Source organism: Pipra filicauda, unplaced genomic scaffold, assembly GCF_003945595.2.
Source record: "Pipra filicauda isolate LSUMZ 115617 unplaced genomic scaffold, ASM394559v2 scaffold133_size2016399_pilon, whole genome shotgun sequence".
NCBI classification, from domain to species: Eukaryota; Metazoa; Chordata; class Aves; order Passeriformes; family Pipridae; genus Pipra; species Pipra filicauda.
The window spans coordinates 1,825,755-1,847,749 of NW_024103807.1; the positions used below are offsets into that span (position 1 = coordinate 1,825,755).

Sequence of the window (21,995 nt, forward strand, 5' to 3'; positions counted from 1 at the left end):
GTTCTTAGACCCACAAAAAGGGACTGGACTATATTTTCTAATAATGAGTTTTTTGCAGGGTTGGTGGTGAGAGTGTTTTTCATAGTTGTATCTCTGGCAAATGCTCTCCATATGTAGTGCGTTATTTTGCTTGTTTTCTTGCTTGGCTCTCTTTTAAGTAGTTAACTCAGGTGTGACTGGGAGAGTCCCAATACTCACCTTTTCAATGTGTTCTCATATTCCCCCCTGACCCTGCGCTCTTTTTTTCCCCATTTCTTTAGATCACAGCTCATTGGAGTACAACTACAAAGGAATTGAGAAAGGACACCCTTAGCCAAGTAGTCTATCTCTCTGCTGTCTTAGGCAAGCACATCTTGTAGTTCCTAATATTCTATCTTATTATTGGTTAAATTCTTGACTCCTTTCACTTCTGCTGAAAGACTATTCTAGAATCTTGCTATTCTGCTTGAAGCCCAATGTCCAAACTCAATGGCTTCTTTTACTCTCTTACCTGTCAACATTATTTGTAAAGAGAAGTGATATTTTTCTGACACTTTTTTCTGTTATTTTTTGTAAATACAATATACAGTTCCATTTCCTTATGTATTTATTTGTTTGGGGGGTTTATGTATTTGTTTAAGCATAAAATAATGTTTCATTTTCCTCAGTCCTCTTCTTTGATGAACATGTTACCATTTAGGGTTGTATCTTTCTTGAACGTGGCTGTCCCAAACTGTGCCAGGATTGCAGTTAATAACTTTCAGTGTTATACTGAGTGAATGGCTCAGTCTTTACTATGATTACCAAAGTTGATTCTCTCTTGTTTTTGACTGAGAAGTTCCCAGGTAAACCAGAAATTTATAAATGTCAACACACTCTATAATTCCTTCATTTCACTTCTGTTATGTCTCTGTGTACTTTGGTTCACTGTGTGGCCTGGTAATGCTCTGTTAATGAAATTACCCAACTTTATCAAGAGAATTCATCAGCCAGTTCCACTGTGTGCCTAGCCCATTGATAAAGCTCATAAAAAGGACTGGTTTTGAAATGAGTCACTGAAGAACTCACCAGGAATCCTCCCAGTTTGACTGAGATTACAATAGTGCAACCCACTGTCGTGCATCCTTTAGCTAGTTCACAGCATATACTGCAGCTCTTGTCTTGATGCCCATCTTCTTTTCTGGTGACATAATGAGTACTTAAATGAAGCCTAGATTTCAAAAAAGGGCACATTTTAATTCTACTTTTTTTCGAAAATTAGGCAGTATAGTCTTTAATCTTTATTCTCTTGTCTTTCTGTTCAACTAGGTTCAGACAAAGCACTCCAGACTTTTGTCATCTTTTGAACCATCTGTTCTTTAAGGGCCATGTGTATTTTAGATACTGGTATTGCAGCATTGATAATGACTACCATTATTTACCTTTTTGTGTTCAACACTTTTCTGTTTATACTAGGCTGAAAATTACTGGTTTTAGCAGCTTCAAGACTGAAAAATTGGTTGAATAAATTTAGAGTACAGGTGTAGGTGGTTTGGTACTGAATGTAATTATATAGTCCACTTTTTATCCTCATCTTCTTTTTCATCAGAGTTTCTTAAATGGAACAGTAGAATTTGATACTCAACCACAGAGGAAAGCAGTTCCCAGGAAAAATGTCTTTGAGACCAGAAGAATTAAAGCTGATGTTCAGCAAGTGTTTTAAATCAGCAATGCTGGAAGAAGAGGCAGTCCTGTCTGCTTCCCTCTCATGACTACCTTTTCTGCTGCTGCAAACATCTATGTGGCCATGTGGCGTACGGGGTTGGGAAACTGTTCTGGCTTAAAAGTGACCCGGGCAACTGTGAGGAGTTTTTCAGTCATAGCAGTTCCCTGATGTAACTTTCTTCCACACGTGTTGGAAACAAAGGGTAGGGTTTGTTCAAATATTGAGTTACAACCTTAATTTAATTTAGAAGTTTGGACTTTCAGAAATATGCACAAAGCATTCTTGGCACTGTTATTTTGTTAAGCTAATAAGGAATCTAGACCAAGAATTGCCTTCATAAACTCATTTGCAGTTTTAGCTGAACATATCAAAGCCACTTGTGGGCTAGGCATAGTCTGGTTGTTTAGAAGATCATTTCTGGACTGTAGAAATGGACAGTGTTTTGCATGATGCTATAGCTTCAAGCATGGGAGATGGGGTGGTCAGTCTTCTAGTGTGCAAACTTTCTATATTGCAAATGGGGGGGTATTATTTTTTTTATATTTCTATCCCCTTGAGTTTGAAAATACTACAATCCGAAATTTCCCCATCCCCAAAATAGCGTATGCCGTTTCAGCTTCAGACCTCCTGGAATAATTGGAGCTGTTTTAGTGAAAAACTGGAGTGTAGTGAAAAACTGGAGGTTAGGCTGAGGGAGTGAACATAACTCCAGCCATGTCTTACCAAGGCACCACTGAACTGTTCGTGACGATGGTGCTAAAAGGCCTTGGAACTTCATTATACTAGGAATGGCACACAAGCACAGTAAGATTCAGTAGCCCAAAGAGCTTGTAGTCTGAATATGCAAGGTACAAAGGGTGTGTACAAATTTGTATGAGGTCACCCAGCAGCACAATATCAGGCATTAAAGTAAAACTTCTTGTAAGTTTTGTGGATTGCTGGTTTTGTGGATTGCTGGTTTTAGACTCCCTACTGCCTGCTGAACAGTCACTTCACTGATTTGTATGAGTGTCTCAAATATTGGAGTAATTAAATAGAGGACTGGCTGGAGAAGTCTCTGCCTTTTCTCACTTATTTTTTCCAAGATTGGTGTAAAAATCAGCTGTCAGAAATGAATGTCTGTATCTGCAGGGAGGAGTTTTTCACTCATCTCCTGTTTGTTGGAGATGAGAAGAGCGGGAACTAGGCGCTCCACAAGAGAAAAGGAAATGAATTAAGGTGTACTGTTTCTAATGAGACCACTGCTGGAGTTTGTCAGAGTGTCATGATTCAAGACTTGTTTAAACTGTGCTGTTCTTTGCAAAGGATAGTGTTATACTCAAGAAAGGGAAGGGTTTGATAAAGTACAATTGCTACTATTTCTTGGCTGAAGGCTCCAGGAGGTAAATAGATTTAATTTCCTGGGCTCATTGCAGTATCTTATCTCCGTTTTGGAGCAAATTTTACATTAATCAGAGTATTAATGTTTCATAAACTTTTGGAGGAAGCTAAATGTCTTGAGTGCCTTTAGCATGTACTGTCCATTCTCCAACATTAGGTTTAGATCTTACTTTATTCTCTGTTCAACCTTAGTGCTTTAATCACTATTCCTTTCCTTTTTGTAGCCTCTGTGAATGTGCTTGTCCAAAACTGCAAAATTTACAACGATGCTAGCTGTGATATCTCTGCCGATGGGCAGCTGCTGGCAGCCTTCATTCCCAGCAGTCAAAGAGGCTTCCCTGATGAAGGAATACTGGCTGTATATTCTCTGGCACCCCACAACTTGGGCGAGATGCTTTACACAAAGCGATTTGGTAAGCATGCAGCAAGAAGTCAGGGTGGGTGGAGGGTGTAAGAAGTTACCTCAGAACTTCAGCCTTCAGTAAGAAATGCAATAGCCATCAGTAGTTATAGCTGCACGAAATATTTAATTGGCCTTCTAGCCAGCCTCAGACATGGTGCTACTGGGGAGAGACTTGTGGTATGGTCTCAACAAGTAAAGTGTTGCTATGGGGAAGCTGCTAAGGGATAGTTTTTTTAATCCCTTAAAGGACTTCATTGTTCTAGTGGCAGAACACTGGCAGCAAGGAAATGTCTTGGAAGATTGGTAACTTGTGTAGGTCTCCTTATTCTTCTCTACCCCTTTTAAGAATTAGATTAGTATGGCATATGTTATGGGAATGCTGGAAGAGAATTAAAAAGCTGTGAGGATGAAGCATGGGGAGGGATATCAGCCTGTGAGAGAAATAACCCCTCTTCTCTTCACAGGCCCTAATGCAATTTCTGTGAGCCTGTCTCCAATGGGCAGATATGTTATGGTGGGACTGGCTTCCCGACGTATCCTGTTGCACCCCTCCACAGAACACATGGTTGCTCAAGTCTTCAGGCTGCAACAGCCCCACGGTGGAGAAACCTCTATGAGGGTGAGTATATGTGTATCCTGTTCTATGTGTTTTCATCAGTAGTTTTGTGTCCCTTTGGCTTCAGCCTAGTAGTTGCTGGGTTATGATAACAGGGCTAGCCTGCTCCAGACCCACTGGATAATAAACATGTGAAGGGATTTATTACAGAGGTGTGCAAACGTGGCAGGAGAACGTAAATACAACAGAATTGTGAAACTTCTCTTGTTTCAAATATAATGACAAACAAGTACATTCCATACTGTGGAATACATTCTTAGGTCTAGGTATCATTCAGAATACCTAGTAGGTCTTTTGTATTTTTTTGGGTAATATGCATCTTGCTTGTGGTACTACAGTTGGCTTTGCTAAGACAGCTTATCAGCTGAGGCTTCAGGATCATTTTCTATCACTCCTAAAAGCAGTTAACCTCTAGGAGAGCAGCCACTAGCAGTTTAAGGAAGGGTAGGAGCCAAGCTTCATATCATACTTGCAAACTGAAGGTGAGGCTCACCCGACTTTTCCCAAGCTTGTGGTTTTATGTGCATGTAGGCATATTTTGGCAATGGAGTTATCTTTCTGTACTTCTGCTTTGTGGGACAGCTGAACCATGACCCACTCTGACTCATTTAGTACTTGAGGGAAAACCTTCATCTTTTTTCTAGCTGTCAGATAGAGTTAAGAGAATATGTGTGTGTTGCTTTGTTCATCAGTGAAGCACAACAGCTCTTCAGTTATAGTTTAAAGTAGTAAAAGCCATGTCCAGTTGATAATGCACAGAGAGTTGAGAAATCAGAAGTAAGTAATTTCTAAAGCTGAAATTTGGGTTGGATTCAAGTTCTAGGCCATGTTTTCAGGTGACTTGTTGCAGGAGATTAAAAATAGATCTTGAAACCTTTTCACTTTGGGGGATAACTTGATCATAGTGGAATTCATTCCACGAATAAGCTTTTTTTTCTCTCTCTCTTTTTTTTTTCTTTCAATTTTTTTTAAAGACCTCCCTGATTATTATTATTTTTGGCAGAGCTTTTCCAGTGTAAAAGGGTTTCAGTGAACCATTTGTCTAGTGACCTTACACGAGGTAGAGACTTCTGTCTGGGAGAAATCCCTTGATTCACCTTCAGATGCTGTAGTTGCTCTCCAGACAGCTCATGATTCAGAGAGGGTCACCTCAGCTGCATCATTACAAGAGCTGCTTTATTGGCTGATATAAAACTCTTGTTTATTTTCATCATCTGCTCCATGTTATAAGGCAAGGAAAGATCAATGATTAAGGTATTCTTTGGTGCACCAGTCAGCACTTTTTCAAACCTGTTTCTGAGCTACCATTCTGGTACGAACCTCTTTAAGAGGCAGAAATTAACAGGTATTTATGAAAGAAACCACTTTTTTTTAGAAGGTACAGTTGATGAAAGCTGTGTGGATATACGATCACTAAGTATATAGATTCAGCATGCTGTTAGATCCTTTTAAAAATATAGTTTTCCCTAATACTTTCAGTTATTTTAAGATCCTAGTGGAATGTATTTCTTTTTTCTGCCAGAAACTGGAGTATCCCTTCTCACAGTCTTTTTACCATATCACAGTAAGCTAAGATGGAGAAGTCTTTTAGCAAAAATCTCTCATCTATCCTTTACATTTGCTCTAAACTCCAGTTGCTATGGCTTCTAGCCCTTCCTTCTGAAGACATTTCTGTATAGCCAGATAAATCAGTAAGCGTCTGTTTAAATGTTTCATTTATATTTCTTTATCTCTGTCTTCAAATGCTTGTATCCTTGCTCTTAGTCACCATTTAGTGAAGTAATGCTTTGTATTCCCTTAATTTTCTCTTGTAATTTGATCTTCCAGCTTTCATTTTTTTTCTCTTTTGAATTCTCTCCAAAAAAACCCTTCTTTTTTCTCCCCCCCCCCCCGTCATTCTGGAATGTGTTTAAATGTACGTAATGTGATAAGCATAGTTTTACCAGAAGCCCGCAGAGGGTGGTTTTTTTCTGTTTCTTTTGGACAACAGCCTTTACTTATGTAGTCAAAAACCAACAGGGTGTTTTTTCAGGATTGGGAGTTTTTTTGGCTGTTTTGGTGCATTGAAAATTTTATATAATTTTTTCCCACTCTTGCTTTTCAGACTTACTCCACATCACTGCACTCCTGTCTTTCTCATCTGCTGTAGTTCTGAATTTTTTTTTCTCCAGATGGATTGCATGTATTCTAAAGGTTGCTTTTTTCATCTTTCTTGTACATGTATTTATAGCTTCCAAAAAAGCTTTCTCCCACGTTTTTAAATCTATTCAGTCTAGCAGGATTTGCTAACTAATTTGCTGTTTTCCCTTTTCCCACATCGTGTTTAAAGATGTTAAAAATGTCTCATTTCTAACTGCTTTGGACTTTGAGCTTTATGCATATGTGACAGGGTCACAGCTAGATCAATTCGAATTCATTTGGTTAAAGAGCCTTTCTGTCAAATGACGTTGAGTATTGTTTCAACGTTTTGGTGTGCTGGTGGTTGTCTTTGTGCTTGGTCCTGTTAATCTTGTAAATATTACTCCTTCATCTAGTTGTAAAAATTAGTGCATCAACTACAGGTATTTCTTCTGTCTTGAGTTTTGCAATAATACTGCTTCATAAGTTTGTAATAGTTTTCAAGATACACAAAATGAAACCAGATTTTTAAGTAGGAAACTTTATCATATTCTTAGCACACTGTCTTTACAGTGGCTGACATATTCATATTCAGTTGAGTAAAAACCTATTTGTAGCTTTGCAGTAGAAAAACGTTTAGGGAACCTGGTGAAACTGTATTCTTCAATCTCTAATTTAAAATGCACATTAGAGAGAATCAGAAAGCATTTTTGTTGCCTCTGTGCCAACAGCTTGCAATACAAAGCACTTGTTACTCAACTTCTTAATTAAAAATAAGTCAAAGCCATATTTGAAGCAGTATTTTGTGGATATTTTAATTATACATTACTCTAAAACTCCCAAAAGAAATGATGCATCACATTCTGTGAAAATTCTTTTAAGTTATTTGACAGTTGTTCCCTTCCTGCCTTTCTTCCTGCCTGCCTTTCTTCCTGCCTGCCTTTCTTCCTGCCTGCCTTTCTTCCTGCCTGCCTTTCTTCCTGCCTGCCTTTCTTCCTGCCTGTCTTTCTTCCTGCCTTCCTGCCTGCCTGCCTGCCTTCCTGCCTTCCTGCCTGCCTGCCTTCCTGCCTGCCTGCCTGCCTGCCTGCCTTCCTGCCTGCTTGCCTGCCTTCCTGCCTGCCTTCCTCCCTCCTTCCCGATTTGCAAGCAATGAACTGAGAGAGTAGAGCTGGCAGTGTGACCTCTGTCATTGCAAAAGTGTGACAACCTGCTGAGTGAAATACAATGATTATTTCTGCTTCAAATTAACTCTTCCTCCACATCCTTGACTAGCAGTCTGTGGAATGCAGATTTCTGTTCCTCAGAGAGTTTCTTCCATCTTGCTATTGAAATAGAGGTTTTGAAGATGCAGCTTTTGTTACATGAAACTCATTAAATGTACTAGAAATTCATTGGCTGTTGGTGTAGTTTTTGGAGAGAAACATTCTCTCTGAGAACTATAGCACTTTTGGATTGTACTAAGAAGCATGTTGGTTATACAAGTGTGCGTTGTCTGTATACATCTTACTCCTAATACTTCAGACATTGGGTAGGATTCTACAGGTCAGGACTTTCCTGGTTTGACAGTTATGAATTGTGCTCAGAAGTAGAGTAGAAGTCATCAAATATTGTAGCTGTGCGTAGAGGTTCATGCTCCTTCTGTTTACTCCCTTCAGATTGGCCTGCTTTGCATTTCAGGTGGAACCTTTGCTTTGCTAAAGAACAATTTTCAGACTTCAGTCTGAAAAATAAAAAACTCTCTAATATTATTGGCTTTTAACAAAAGTGGTATGCATAAGCTTCATTTTTTTTGTTGCTCATGTTTTGTGTTTTTGCAAATCTAGCTAACATTTCTGATATTTATCTGTAGCTGGACAGTACTGAGAAGGAATTGCTTTTAGCAGATCTCTAGCTTGGGGGTGGTACAGGTAGCAGTGGTATTGAGAATTGTTTGCAATTTGAGTTTCAGAGATGGGAAGCTTGGAGACAGGACTCCAAATACCGAGTAAGGATAGGTTTTGTAGCCTATTTTGAAAGCATGGGTGGAACTTGTCTCTAAATAAAGAGTGTTTTTAAGCTGCTTGGGTCTATGGTAATTTCTGAATTCCATATGTTTTCAAGCATATACAGAGGTTAAGGAACTTTTAAGAACATGAAATTAGAATCTCATTTGGAGCTGAAGATCCTTAGAAACATGGAAGTGTAAGGATCATATTGCCCTGGATCTGTTAGCAGTGGATATTAGTGAGAAAGGCAGCCAGAAGGTAGTTTTATTTCTGGCTTTCACAAATTCTGATGCCCTTGCAATGTTTAATGGTTTTTCATTTTACCCAGAGGAAGCTAACTCTGAAATATCAGAAAAACATGATTACTGTAATCCAAATTAAAATAAAACTTGGAAGGGAGCTTTTAAGTTGAAGATACAAAAAGTGATGTAGGCGATAGAAAAATTTGATTGACATGAAGCTGAAGAGCAAATCACACATTTTGTGAGGATAAGGTGACTTAACCAAGCCCAATCTCAAATACTGCATTGTGCTTTGAATGTGGAAGAAAATTCAGGCTGTGGAGATCCAGAATTAGCTTTTGACAAGACTGCCGCTATTTTGGAAACATCCCGATTAAGTGATGGGTCAGTAGCCTGAATGGAACAGAATATGTGTACATTTCCATTGTAAACAGATGGAGATTTCCAAATACCACAGGAAGAAAGGCCCAAAGCAGAAAGACTCACAGAGTTTTAGCACAAAGCCAAGCTTTTTTAAAGCTTATTAACTCTTAATGCACAAAATATGTGAGAATTTTACTGAGTGCTGTTGCAGTTTTACTGAGTGCACAATTTTACTGAGTGCTGTTGCATTCTGAGCTTCATGCAAGTGTCCAATGTGGTCTGCAATGGTCACTCATTGACTCTCTGGGTGAACTATGCATGCTCCTGCAGCCATAAGCATAGAGGCTTTAAGCTTGAAAGCGTATGGCCCTGCACATTTGCTTTGCTGGGACGCACCCTTGTAATGCAAAAAGAAAATTGGTTAGGACAATATGTGGAGATGGCTTACTGCAACATGTTACCTCCAGTGGAAAAGTTCATATGAACTAGCATACTTTTGAAAACAAGAATAGTTTGCAAGAAAGTAAGTATATTGAAAGAAGTGTGTGTTGGTGTGGTCCCTTGAGTCTCCTTTTAAGAGAAATTTGACATCATCAGTCAATAGGGTGAGCCCTTGATGACTCGGGAGTAGAACCATAAATAATATATCCAATTACTGCCCAAAGAAGTTTTTCACTGTTGGCAGAAGTTGAACCAGGTCGATGTATTTTTAGGCTGCCAAAAGGCAAAGCGAAGTCACAGGCTGCGTGTGCTTACTTGTTGATACCAGGAAGAGGACATGGGGACAGAACCCTTTTCTAACTGATATGGGAAGTCCTTCCTTTTAATACAAAAAGGAGCATTGTTGTCTAGTTGAGACCAAATAGTGTATATGCTCTGTGTATCGGCAGATTCTGTCAGGTATCTTTAGGAAAAGAGATCATATCCAAAACCCATGTTGGCAAGCACTGCTTATGTAGGGTGCTATAAGAAAGAGCTCTATTCAACATCACTGGAAAATGCAGCACCATCTCAGGGGTGCAGTTGGCGTGAAGATTTTCACAGGTGTGCACATTTGAGCATGGATGCAGGAATAGTATGTTGTAAGAGTTAGTTAAATTGCTGTCTTGACTCGATCAACTGTGTCTGCATAAAGCCTGCTAAGACAGAACTTACAAGAAACTGTAAAAACTTAAAACTCATTAGGATTCCTTCATAAAATATTGTGTTAATATCTCATGAGATTGTTAAACATGGGAACAGTGTCAGTTTTAGCAAGCTGGTGTGAGGAAAAGGCAAATGACATTCCTTCAGGATGTTTTTACTTCGTGGGATGTGAAACTGAGAGCCAAGACATTTTGTTTAATATGAAGTCCAATATTTGGAGGCCAGAGCTCTTGCAGTTCAGGTAAGGCCTTGAGCCCATTTGCCCCATAGTAGCTACTGTTAACTTTGGTGCAGTTGGGTACGTAGTTCTAACTAGATATAAGAAATAATGGCCAAGATAGTTCCACATCTGAGATTATTTATGTGCAGTCATCTTGCCCAAGGAAGTTAGGGGGAAGGGAGCCAAAGTGAATTATTACCAATTTGCATTAAACTGTCCATGGACTGAGAAGAGGTTTGCAATTTCATGAAGACTTTTTTCAGTACTTCTTCCTACCATCTTCCTTGAATTAAATTTAAACCAACTCTTTCTTCCAGTATTTATTCCTTACAGACATGTAGACATCTGGATGACAGCCTCTTTTCACCTAGATGAGGATGCATGTAGCTCTGTCGTCGACATATTGTTGACATTTGATCTTGTATGCCGCTCTATTGAGGCTCAGCAGACGGAGAACAGAGTGTAATGGCAGCTGTGCTCAAATCCTTTGCTCTTGTCTTTAGATTTCTAACATATTGTAGATGTTGCTGTTACAGTCTCAGCATGACATTTAGCGAGGAATTCACGGATGCTGCTTTTGGTTTGTAGTCTGAGTTAAGGGCAAAAATGAAGAAGTCTGTCATTCCTTTTGCCAGAGAAGTGACCATATCTTTATTAGATTGATCCAGCATTCGGAGCTGTTGGTGATTTTTGCAAGAGAGCAGTAGCTGGGGGCGCAGTCCTGTTTGCACAGTTCAGTTCACTTGTGCATCTGTACTGAATGTGTGTGTGTGTGTGTGTGTATATATATATATATATACACAGACACACACATCTATCTTCTGTCACGCCAACACTTCCAAACAGACATTCCTGTTTCTCTCCTTTCCTCTGTTCCAACCACACACATGTGCAAATGAAAGGATAATTGTTTTGTTTAGCAATGTCTTGCTTTCTCAGCCTAGGGTTCAGATCTGGGTTTGGACCAGTCCCCTAAAGGGTTTTTTGGAGCTATTACCCTGGTTTTGCAGCCTTTGGGGGACAGTAAAATAATGAGCTACTTCACTACAAGTGTATTATTTTCCTGAATGAGAGCTTTGTTACTTGAGATGATCCATTTCTTTATAAGACCTCATTCTTTTTAATGTTTTAAAGATTCCCACTAGTTATTTTTAAATGTAGTAGTTGCATGGAAGGCTTGTGAAATAAAGGACCAGCTGATAATGTGAAGAGCTTGCGTAAAGAAAGAAAGGATTAGGTGTGCCTCAGTGAGACTTCTCTGACTTTGAAATATCAGCAATAAATTAGGTGATCAAGTATGATCAGGAAGAACCAACAATGTTTCACCTTTGCAAAAAGTTTCTCAGTCCATCCAACAGAAATTTCTGGTGCTGACCTGTTTTAGAAATTGTATCAACTATCCACAGTTAAGGTTTCAGTTGTTGCTGAAAATTAAGAGTTAATTCCCATTTAATCCACTGTGGCTCAGAAAGCAAAGCTAGGATTTTCTGCACTCACAACAGGTGCAGAGAAAGGCAGAAAGAGGTTTGTTGTATTGGTGAAGACTGAAGAAAAATTTTATGTATAATCCTATTGCATCTGGGGAAGATAAATGGAGTTGAAAGAAATTTTATTTGCGCTGAGCATTGGATGATAAAATCCATTTGAGGATAAGACTGACAAATCCAAAAAGATAAGTGCATTATTTTTCACTTCTTCCACTTTAACAGAGAAGATGTAATGGAAGGACGTGTATGTTGCTAGCAGAAATCAGCTGCGGGGGAGGGGTTGAGCAGCACAGACCAACCCGCCTAATAAGGGGAGATGGTAGCAAAAAAAGAAGATCTTTTCTCCTGTCTGATCGTGGGAAATGCATGCCTTTTTCTTTGTATCTGCATATAGGTACAGAAGGAGACTCCTTGCAAACAAAGGAGAGACTTGCTATGTTTCAAAATTATGTTATATTGTTGTCTTATGAATAAATGTATTGAGCCATCAGTGTTATCCCAAGGAGTTTTTGTTTTGCTTTGCATTCAAGACCCTCTGCTTTAGACAAGCTAGACTTGAAATTTGCTGCAGAGGCTGTTTGTGGCAGTGCAAGTCTTAAGCCTGAATTTCATCAGATTTTGTGGAATTTGTTAATAGAAGGCAAAATAAAGAATGTAATCTAAGGAAAAAAGTGTACCGTTATTTATTAAGGAGATCAGCTTAGAATATTTGTTTTTTATTATACTTCTGGGCCTTAAAAAGCCACAGACTTCTTTAAGTTAGTTGGAGGCATAACAGAAGTCAGTGATGCAGGTGGCTTCCTGGCAGCCAAGTAGAAGACACGTCATGTATTCAGTGGAGTGGTGGATGCTTTATAGAAACTTATCTGATACCTTGGTGTCAGAGGTGACCTAGTTAACACACTGATGTTGAAAAAAAGTGCACCAGATAAGATGTTTCAGTGGCAACACACTGGGAGGAGGCAAAAAAAAAAAAAAGATAGTTAATTGATTTTAATTCTGTTCAGTCTTGATAAGGTGCTTGCAATCAAAAACAATGAAGTCAAACTTGCTTTGCTTATGCCTTCATGCTGTCACTGCACCTTATCTGCTGCTTTGGCAAATACAAGTGCGGTTCATAGTTTTCTGTTATCGTGCTCTTTGAGTAGTTTCAAACTGTGCCTAGGCCTTGCTTAGAGGTGTACTTTCAGTGAACTTAATACAGTGTTGTGGATTGGCCATGCTTTTAGGACTGCATCTGTGACATATTTCACGTAGCTTAGTTCGCTAAAGCATGAGGTACCTGTGCTGTCCAGAGTCTCAGGGATAGCTGCAGTTATGTTGGCAAAGCTGTGCAGCCTCTGCCATTACTGTCGTGGTATAACCGGTATCCATATAAGGAGTACTTTGTTTACCAACATAAACTTTGCATCTGTGTAGGCGTGAAGTACAAGTGTTGGCTGCCAGTACAGCTATATCCATCCAGCAGTGATCAATGCTCCTTTCTGAAGATATTTTTCTGCTACTCAGGTCAGAGTAGCTATGAAAGTGTGTATTTTACCAGTCCGCACAGTAAGAGGTTTCTATTGGGTTTAACACATTAGATATTTCTTTTCCTGTGTGTTTTCATGGTCTATCAGCCTCTGATGACAGTGTCGATTCACTTGAAATTAATAGTTACATTTTAGGCTGGAGATTTATAAACCCACCTTATCTGCTCCAGCCTTTCCTCTCCCTTTACCTGCTGTCAGGATGGAGCTTCATGGATGACAAGATCTCACCATGTAAACGTGACAACAGCTGCACCCCCTCCCCAAGCAGTCTTTATCAAGGCTGATCTAACAGCCAACTTACTGCTTGGGCCAAGCAAAGGTAGTGGCTTGAAATTTATTGGCATCTTGAAAGGTGATGCATCTAGTTGAGAGCAAAAGTGTTTCTATTGAATTTAAAAAGATAAAAAGCAAGAGTTCCTGCTGAGTTTTCCTGCCTGCTTGTGCCAGAATTTTCTCCTCCAGCTTCAAAACATGTTTTTTTCTTTCTCGAGTGTCAGAGATAAGTAAGGTCCCACTCTGCCAAGCAAGTAGTATTCAGCACTCCCCTGCTTTTCATTGCTCTCTTAGAGGTGGGAAGGCCTTGAGCAAAGAGGCAGCTGTGCAGATGACGTGATGCCTCCGCTTTGGCCAGGCATGGTGCTGCTTGGATCAGGCGAGCGGTGCAGCACTGTTGCCAACTGGCAGCAGTAGCACAGGCTTGGGGTAGCCTGCTGCTACTTTGATGACTGACAGGATCCTGGTGATTGCCCTGTCCAGCTTTTTAGTGTTGCCACTCCTAGAAATGGAGGGGAGGCATGGAATTTGAAGAGTGTTATTAAATTGCAGCAGCTTTGGGACAGAGTGGGAGGGGAAGACAGAAGCAATAGGTCAATAACTAGGACTTAGCAGAGGCTTTTAGCAAAAAAGTTTTCTTACCCCTCCAGGGTAGGTATAAATTAACTGTCTAGCTCTGTGCTTCTGTGTTGTGCTCTGGGCCCCTTCTTCCCCTGTAAGTACACAGCAGCTTGACAGCAAGGAAGAGATCTTTGGGAAAGATTTCTTGAGGCTGTTGATTGTCATGCAGCCTCTCCTGGCACTCTGCCATAAGTAAATACCTAAGTTGGTGGCTGTGACAGGTGATACAGTACTGATGTGACAGCACTGACAAGTTGGAGGAGAAGCAACAGCAGTGGGCCTGAGGTGGCCTTTGCACTCCACATGTAGCTTGTTTGCTGAATAATTTGAGGGCCTGTTTTTTTTTCTTCATGCCTTACAGCCCTGCTTTCTCTGAGCCATCTTTTCCCCTGCTGAAATCAGCGTTGAAGAAGTGGCTGTAAAGTGATGAAATGAGCTTTAGGGAGTTCAGTGCATGATGTACATGCTCATTTCTGTTCAGAGAGGATAAAAAAGGCACACTAAAAAGATAAGTAGTTGCTTCTAGTGCAGTCTTTGAAAATAGAGGCATAAATTACTCAACCAAATCTTTCCCCACACTTCATGATCACAGGGATGTAGAATAGAAGCAAGCAACTGTTTCTTTTGTGAGCATTGCTTTCCCTTGGTATGAGTCTTCGTTTATATGGAAGCTTAACTACCTAGACAGTTTTGGTTTTTCTAGAGGAAGACCTTTTATCTTGCTGTCATCCCCTGCACTCAAGGAGAGAACGAGTCCCTGAAATGACAGAAGACTGCTGGAATCTCCTGTGAAGTGTGGGGACATCAACCAGAGAAAGGATTTTCTGCAAGCACAGGTCAAGCAGATGTTCTGTGTAATTTGGGCTGGGTCATGTGGCCCTAAAGGGAAGGAGTAGGACCTGTTGTGTGTACTGAAATGACATTTATATGTTTACACTGTTGCCAAGAAGAGAACAGCTTGCTATACATACATTGCCTGTTTGGGCTTAAGCTTCCACAGGGATGTTCTGAAGCTCCCACTCCTCAGACTTCACAGTGTTTGTAGTTAGAGAAACATATCCTTCAAAACTCTATTTCAGAACAGCATCTGCAAATAAAGACAGCTACCAACTTTGTAAAATGCTGAATCAGCACATCTAAAGGTGTGGCTACGTATTATTGAATTAGTAGTGCAGAGATGCTAAGAACGAGTTTGACATTGGTTATGGTGAAGAGCGTGGAAGCTTGCTGTGACTGCTGATAGTGATTATGGGCTGGCAAAGTGGATGCAATATGAAATCCCTCCTAAATGAAACTGCCATACTATTAAAAATAAGCTCTCTTGAAGCTATGAGAGTGTGGTGAACACCTTAAAGATTAGTGGACTTTTACATCAGTGTTTCTGAACTGATTCCTGAACCCTCGGCCATTGACATGACTGTTACACATGGCCTGCAACTAATCTGTAGGCCAGCCCTAATGAAAAGAAACTGTTGAATTATCAACTTTATGCATTTGTCTTGTTAATTTTAAGAGTGTGTGAGGGTTGGCAGCAATCTCTTGACCTAGAAGCTGGAGAATTGTGTTAGTGTAGGATTCCTCGAGCAACCTGACTATTATTCCTAGAAGTTCAGAGTTACAAAGTACAAACAGTTCACTGGCAAAGAGGTGTGGTCACTCTGTGGTATCTTTTCAGACTGGCTACTTTGGTTGAAATATCTCAGCAGCTCTTTATAAGATTTAGCAATGGAAAAAAAAAACAACCAAAAAAAGGTCCGAAAGGAATTAGCTATGAAGAACAGTGCTTCTGACAGAGTTCTGACCTTCTTTGAAGAGAGGGACCTGCCGATGTTGAAGGAACTTTAATTTTTTCTTCCACTCTGTGGATAGAGTAGGGGGTCTTGCTAATGGATGCAATTGCAAGAGATAGTCTGTATGACTGCATCAGATTGATTAGCTGGGTCCTGGTTACTGCTGCGAGTGGTGATTATGCCAGTACAGCTGCTCTCTCCTTTTATGTACTAATTACTACACGCACGGATGTCATCACCCTTAACACTGCATGGAGTTGTCCCATTAGCGTGGGAGTGGGAAGCAGCAGGGGAGGGGAGCTCTTCAGCATGACAAGCTGTTTAGAATTGAATGGAATGGAGTGGAATGATGAAGCAATTATTCTGATGCAGAATTTTAAAGCCATCTTGTCTTTGAGATTCAGCCCTCAGCCAACACTTGCAGGTTGTCAGAACCAGACTTATGTTCTTGGGGGAGCACTTTCCATGGGGTGCTGTTTACTGCAAAGCACCTGGGTGTTCAGCTGTAGCCAGCAAGTCTCCTGCCTTGGCATGGCTGGTTACAGAGCACGTGGGACAACAGCTATATGAGCTGACCTGGAGAGGAGCTTGTGGGTAGCCCAGGAAGGTGGCTTCTGGAACTGTGGTACCTTGCAAAGTCATTCTCAGGAGAAATTGTTTCTGACTTACCAAAGAAGGATATGATGGAAGGCCCTTGCAGTTCTTAAGATATTTAGAATGCTTATTTTACAGATTAATGCTCCTAGCTCTGGGGGACCCTCCCTTTCCCCTCCTCTTTCCTCCTCCTCCAAATCCAGTCTTCCCATCTCAGAGTGCACCATAATCTCCATGGTAACAGGTGTTACCATCATACATCTGATTCCCCTCCCCCTTCTTTTTCTCCCTTTGCCCTTCCCTCCCTGATTCCCCAGCAAGCAAGGTGCATGTGTGTGAGTTAATGGGACAGACATGGCAGAGATGGGTAAGAGCTAGATAAACCTCTAAGGACCTCTTCCTTCCATCCGAACACTGAGCTTCTCTGAATACACTAACTGCTGAGTGATAGCCAGGGCAAAGAGTGACCAGCTTCTGTCATATAGAGAAATCTGTAAGGACATTTTCTCCTCTAATGTGGCCTCCTCAGAGGAGCCAATTAAATGTGTTACCAGTGATGGTAAATAATATATCTCTATTGTTTTACTCTGACTTACTTTGTTTGCATTCCAATGATCAGGATGAAGGTTCAGGGTAATATTGGAGGACACATAGTTAAATGGTGTCTGACTCAGGCATCTCAAATTGTCAAACAGACAAGATGTGCAGTGGGCACTAGAGCTACAGAGAAAAACAGTCCCAGGTTGTTATGCTAGCTGATGAGTCCCATCCTAATGGATTCTAATTATTACTTCAGGCCACCTCAGCAGTGCAGTAGTGGTTGATCTGCATTCCTATCAACTTTTATACTGTTGTTCCAGCACACCTTCATTCCCTTCCCTGCTTCCTGGTTCAGCATCATCCCTGTTAATGGGGAGTCTGGAAGAAAGGTTTTGGGATGATTGGATGCTTTCTCATCAGAAAAATCTAATGAAAACATGTCTTTCAGCTTGGACTTATCCCACTGAAAATCTAGATTCAAAGTTTGTGTTACTTGCAGGGATTACAGATTTAAATACAAACTAAATTTCTGCAGAAATTCTGTTAACAATTTGGTCTTGTAAATGCCAAGGTAGGTCTTTAGTCCTACCCTTCTGAAGCCCTGATAGCCCAGTATACTGAAGCAGCTTGTCCCTGTCTATTCCTGGTAACCAAACTGACTCATTACTGCTTTTTCCATTTCCCCTTCTTTGTTTTTATGATTTCCATGTGGTTTTGGGCTAAATGGACTGTTGTCATATACCCAGTTCTGTTTTCTGGATGGCAGGGTATAGGAAAGCACTGCTGTACAAAAGGCATTAGCTTCTTGGAGTGGGAGCAGTACACTTAAGAAACCAAGCTAGTGCAGACCTTCATGTGCACAGGGTTTTCACTCACCTGCCTTAATGCAGCATTTGGCAAGCACTGACTTGCAGCCATGCTAACTACCTGCAGTCTTAGCAACTCTTCAGCTTCTTACCTTTCTGCAGGCAGAATGGATGGTGTTGGAAGCCAACCTGAACTGAGTCATTTGTTACTTATGTACTTGTGTTATTCTCATAGTGACTATACCACTTGTCCCCATTACTTTGTTTAATTAGTTTGAATAAAAGAACTGTACAACCCACTGAGTGACATGCACGTTCTCCTGGGGACAGAACTACTTCTGCTTCACAGCTGTATACCAGTCAGTCTATTAAATATTTAAGGACATGTGCATGTGCATTTCTAGTAGCTGCTTACTCTCACTGTTGAATTAGTGGTTTCTTGCAACATCCTGTATAGTGACATGACTCCATGGCCATCTGTGCTGCTGCAGGCTGATTTCACATTTGTTTGAGGCTCCTTGCCTCTCCTGCCTTGTATTGTCCTGTCAAGTAATCTCCTGTTATTGTTTCAGAGAGTTTTCAACGTTCTGTACCCAATGCCTGCCGACCAGAGAAGACATGTCAGCATAAACTCTGCTCGCTGGCTGCCTGAGCCAGGCCTGGGATTGGCATATGGCACCAACAAAGGGGACCTGGTGATTTGCCGACCAGAGTAAGTGCTTGCTTTACGTGGAGACATAACATGGAGATATAACTGCTTTGGTCATTCTATTCTCAGGGCAGTGAGGATAACATGGCTTTTCACTGCCTGGGACATGGTGCTTGAGGGGCCCAAAAATCCCAATTCCTAATAGTTCTTTTGGATTGCCACAGTGTTTACCTGAGTCACTTACAATAAGTGTTTGTTTTGCTGATTATAAACTTCAGAGGCTGTTTGAAGTGCATCTCATTAGCTCATTTTATTTTCCATGTCTTTGTAGAATTTCAAGATCCTTTATTTCTTATATGCCTAGTGCGGTGTCTTTCAGTCTCTCTGGATTTATGGTCTTCTGAAAGTTTCCAGTGGCTGCAAATGTGAGCTGTAACTAATATACTTGCTTTCCTCAGCTTTAAAGAACCTCTTGAAGTTCACCAACAGATAGAAAGCTGCTGACCTGGAGTTATCAAATACTTGTTACAGTATTCATGCATGAGATTCTATGATCTGCAAAGACTTTTGTCATGACTATGAGCAAGTCAGTCAATTATTTTGGTGTCCTCTCTAAAAGTCCAGTGATGTGACATGTAGACTTCAGTCTCTTATTTATAAAGATCTGTGAAGGGTCTAACTGTCCCTTTGTAAGCTTGCAATTAAACACAAGCTAATTTAGACATGGTGTGACACAGATGACCGAGTGAGCAGTGAAACATACTGCTTTCAGTTTTCTTGAGGAGTCTCTGCATTGTATTTTGTTAAGACTCTTTTTTCCATTGTATTGTCAAGTGTACTTTTGGAGCTATGTTTCTTTTATGCTGCAGGAACACTTCACCGATTTCTCTGCTTCAGTTATTTCCTGGTACTGAACTACCTTGGTATTTTTTTGGGTTATGCTTCACATGTTGAAGTTCCTTGTAACTTAAAAGCTGGCAGCTAGAAACTTGCAGCACTGCTGATGATTGTACGACTTGCATGTGGACTCTCATCTGTTGTGCATGACACTGGGCATGTGGTGCTTGAGGAGAGTCATATGGTCAGTGTAGAACCACTACCTTAAATCAGAATAAATATATACAATTGTTAATAGTGAGTAATTCAGTACAGCCTTCTGGCGAAATCTGTGATTGGAATTCAGATTGGATCGATTTCTGTAGTACAAGATGCCAGCGCTTTTCAAAGAGCCCTCTTGTTCTCTTGAACATAATCTTTCATCAAGGCCTTATTTATACATGAAGTTATACAAGATATTGTTACGGAATAAGCTATAATCACTCTCTTCCAGGATAAGTGGCTTTCTTTAAGAACAGTTGCCATACTTTCTAAGAAGAAGAATTATTCAGGAATAATGGCTCTCTTCTTCTTGAACTTGAAAGCTATTCTAAGTTATTATATATTCTAAGTATAGAGAAGTCGTAAGAACCCAGGAAAATGAAGTCTTCCTGAGAGTGGATTCTTTGATTGAATGCTGTGGAATCTAGCTTGGTTTGGCTGTCCTGCCTTTACATACCCCACGTTAGATTTCCATTCCAGTGCTTGTGGTACCCCAAAGCTGAGTGACATGTCTCTTGGCACTTCACTAAATACCCAACAGGAACACTTTCACAGTATCTTATGGGAGCACTACCAGCCCTTCTGCAGCATCTCTGTGAAACCTTCTTAGCTCAGCATGTTTCTAGGGCACTCTTCTGTCTCCTTACTTCTGTCCCAGCAACTTTATTATAATTATGTCCAATTCCAACAAAAATAGACCTACTGTATGTGAACGTGAAACAAGGTGGCTGTATAAGTGAGAGATTTATTGGTGGTTTGACAGAAGTGCTTCAACAGATTTCCTGCTGATGGATTGGAGTGATTGATGCTTCTGGCGGTTATTGTAAATGTCACAAGGACTCGTGGGTTCTTTTTGGAGCAGAACACCTGATGAGTTCTGTTCTTGACTGCACCATTTTATAGACCAACAAAAGGCAAGAACAACTTGTAAACCTCAGCATGAAGGTGTAGCTACTCACCGAGCTGTATAATTTGCATTGAGGCACTAACATCACAACACACGAGTGAGACTCTATCAGAGCAGAAGTGGCTTGCAGCTGTGGTGTCTGTCTCAAACCTACTTGAGAGATCCTCGGAGAAAGGAAAATGCCTGACATGTGGATGCCATCTCAGTAGTTCTTGGCTTAATAAACTTGGTGTGAGATTGGCGTGTCTGTTGACTTTAACTTGAGGAGTGAGGGGAAAAAGATGAAAAATATTTATGTAGTTACCATACAAAGTAATATAGAGGAAGAGAAATATTAAATAAAGGATTCAGCAATTGATAGAGTACTGTATGGAGGATAGCCCAGCAAACAGCAGGGATCAAGAAAACACTGTACTGCTGAAACCCCCCCCAACTGTTCTAATTTGGCAAAGAAAACTGTGGTCAGTAGCAAACAACGGAGATGATTATAATTCCCTGGGTCTTTATTCCTATATACAATGGAGGCGTTTGAAACCAAGTACTACAGGAATCACATAAACAGATTGAAATAGCAGCTGTTCCTCAAATACAGGATTTAAATGAGTAGACTAGAAGTACAAGCTGACCAAAAAAAAAAGCATAACTTGAGGCTCCATGGTCTCATGATGAGAGGCTATGCAAGCAGTCCTTCCAGAGTTCTAAAGAAACATTAGTTAAAACTAAATGTTTTGGCCTGTGTTGCTAAGCTGGGGTAGCACTGATGGCATGTTTTCTTGCAGATGGAAGTGGGAAAGGTCAGGTTATCTTGGCAGTCCATAATATGAGCTCGGTACATAGATGAAGTCCTGGCTAAAGGAAAGAATACAACATGGTTGACATCTGTACTCTGCCACAATAGAGGTCGTTGACAGACTTCCTTGAAGAACCTGTTCTGGAACTGGTTAATTAATACTATTTACTCTAGTGGCCTGTAAGGGTGCACTAAATAAATTTGCTGATGTGACAGTAGCTTTCTCACTGCAGAGAAAAATCAAAGTATTGCACAAGAATTGAATTGCCGTGAAAGTGACTGGAATTATAGAAATGAGAACTTAATGGTACAAAGTACACTTAGTGACTAATGAAACTGAGCTCAGCAGTTAAAATGATGGAGGAGGAGAAAGACCCAAGGTTTTAGTTGATTGTAGGTGATTAAGCCATCAATACACGAGGCTGTAAAAAGAAAAAATTTAGTTCTAAGATGAGACACAAGACACTTAACAGCAGAGATAGCAAAATATCAGTAGTGCTGTAGAAGAAACCAGATACATAAACTGGAACAGTTTAAAATTCACCTGTGAACCGGCACAGGAATTAAGAGCAGCAGATAGTGGGGTCAGGGGAGCATTTTTATCTAAGAAAACCTGTAGCTTGGGGTCTTTAGCAGGGCTAAAAAGGAGAGATAAGGAGGGGGTTATATAGCCTTCCAGATATATCCAAGAAAAGAGAACTATTTAAATGTATATCACAGAACGGATGAGCTTACCACTGGAAATCATCTA

At 40.4% G+C, this 21,995-nt stretch overlaps 1 protein-coding gene across 2 annotated transcripts in view; it reads left to right on the forward strand.

Moving 5' to 3' along the window:
* The window catches only part of AMBRA1 (autophagy and beclin 1 regulator 1), a 129,984-nt gene that overhangs the window by 82,203 nt on the left and 25,786 nt on the right, over positions 1 to 21,995 (forward strand). For both annotated transcript variants that reach the window (XM_027719533.2, XM_027719534.2), the window contains exons 13-15: positions 3,289 to 3,477; positions 3,932 to 4,086; positions 18,373 to 18,512. In XM_027719533.2, the coding sequence (XP_027575334.1) occupies positions 3,289 to 3,477; positions 3,932 to 4,086; positions 18,373 to 18,512 (484 nt within the window). The remainder of the gene's footprint in view (positions 1 to 3,288; positions 3,478 to 3,931; positions 4,087 to 18,372; positions 18,513 to 21,995) is intronic.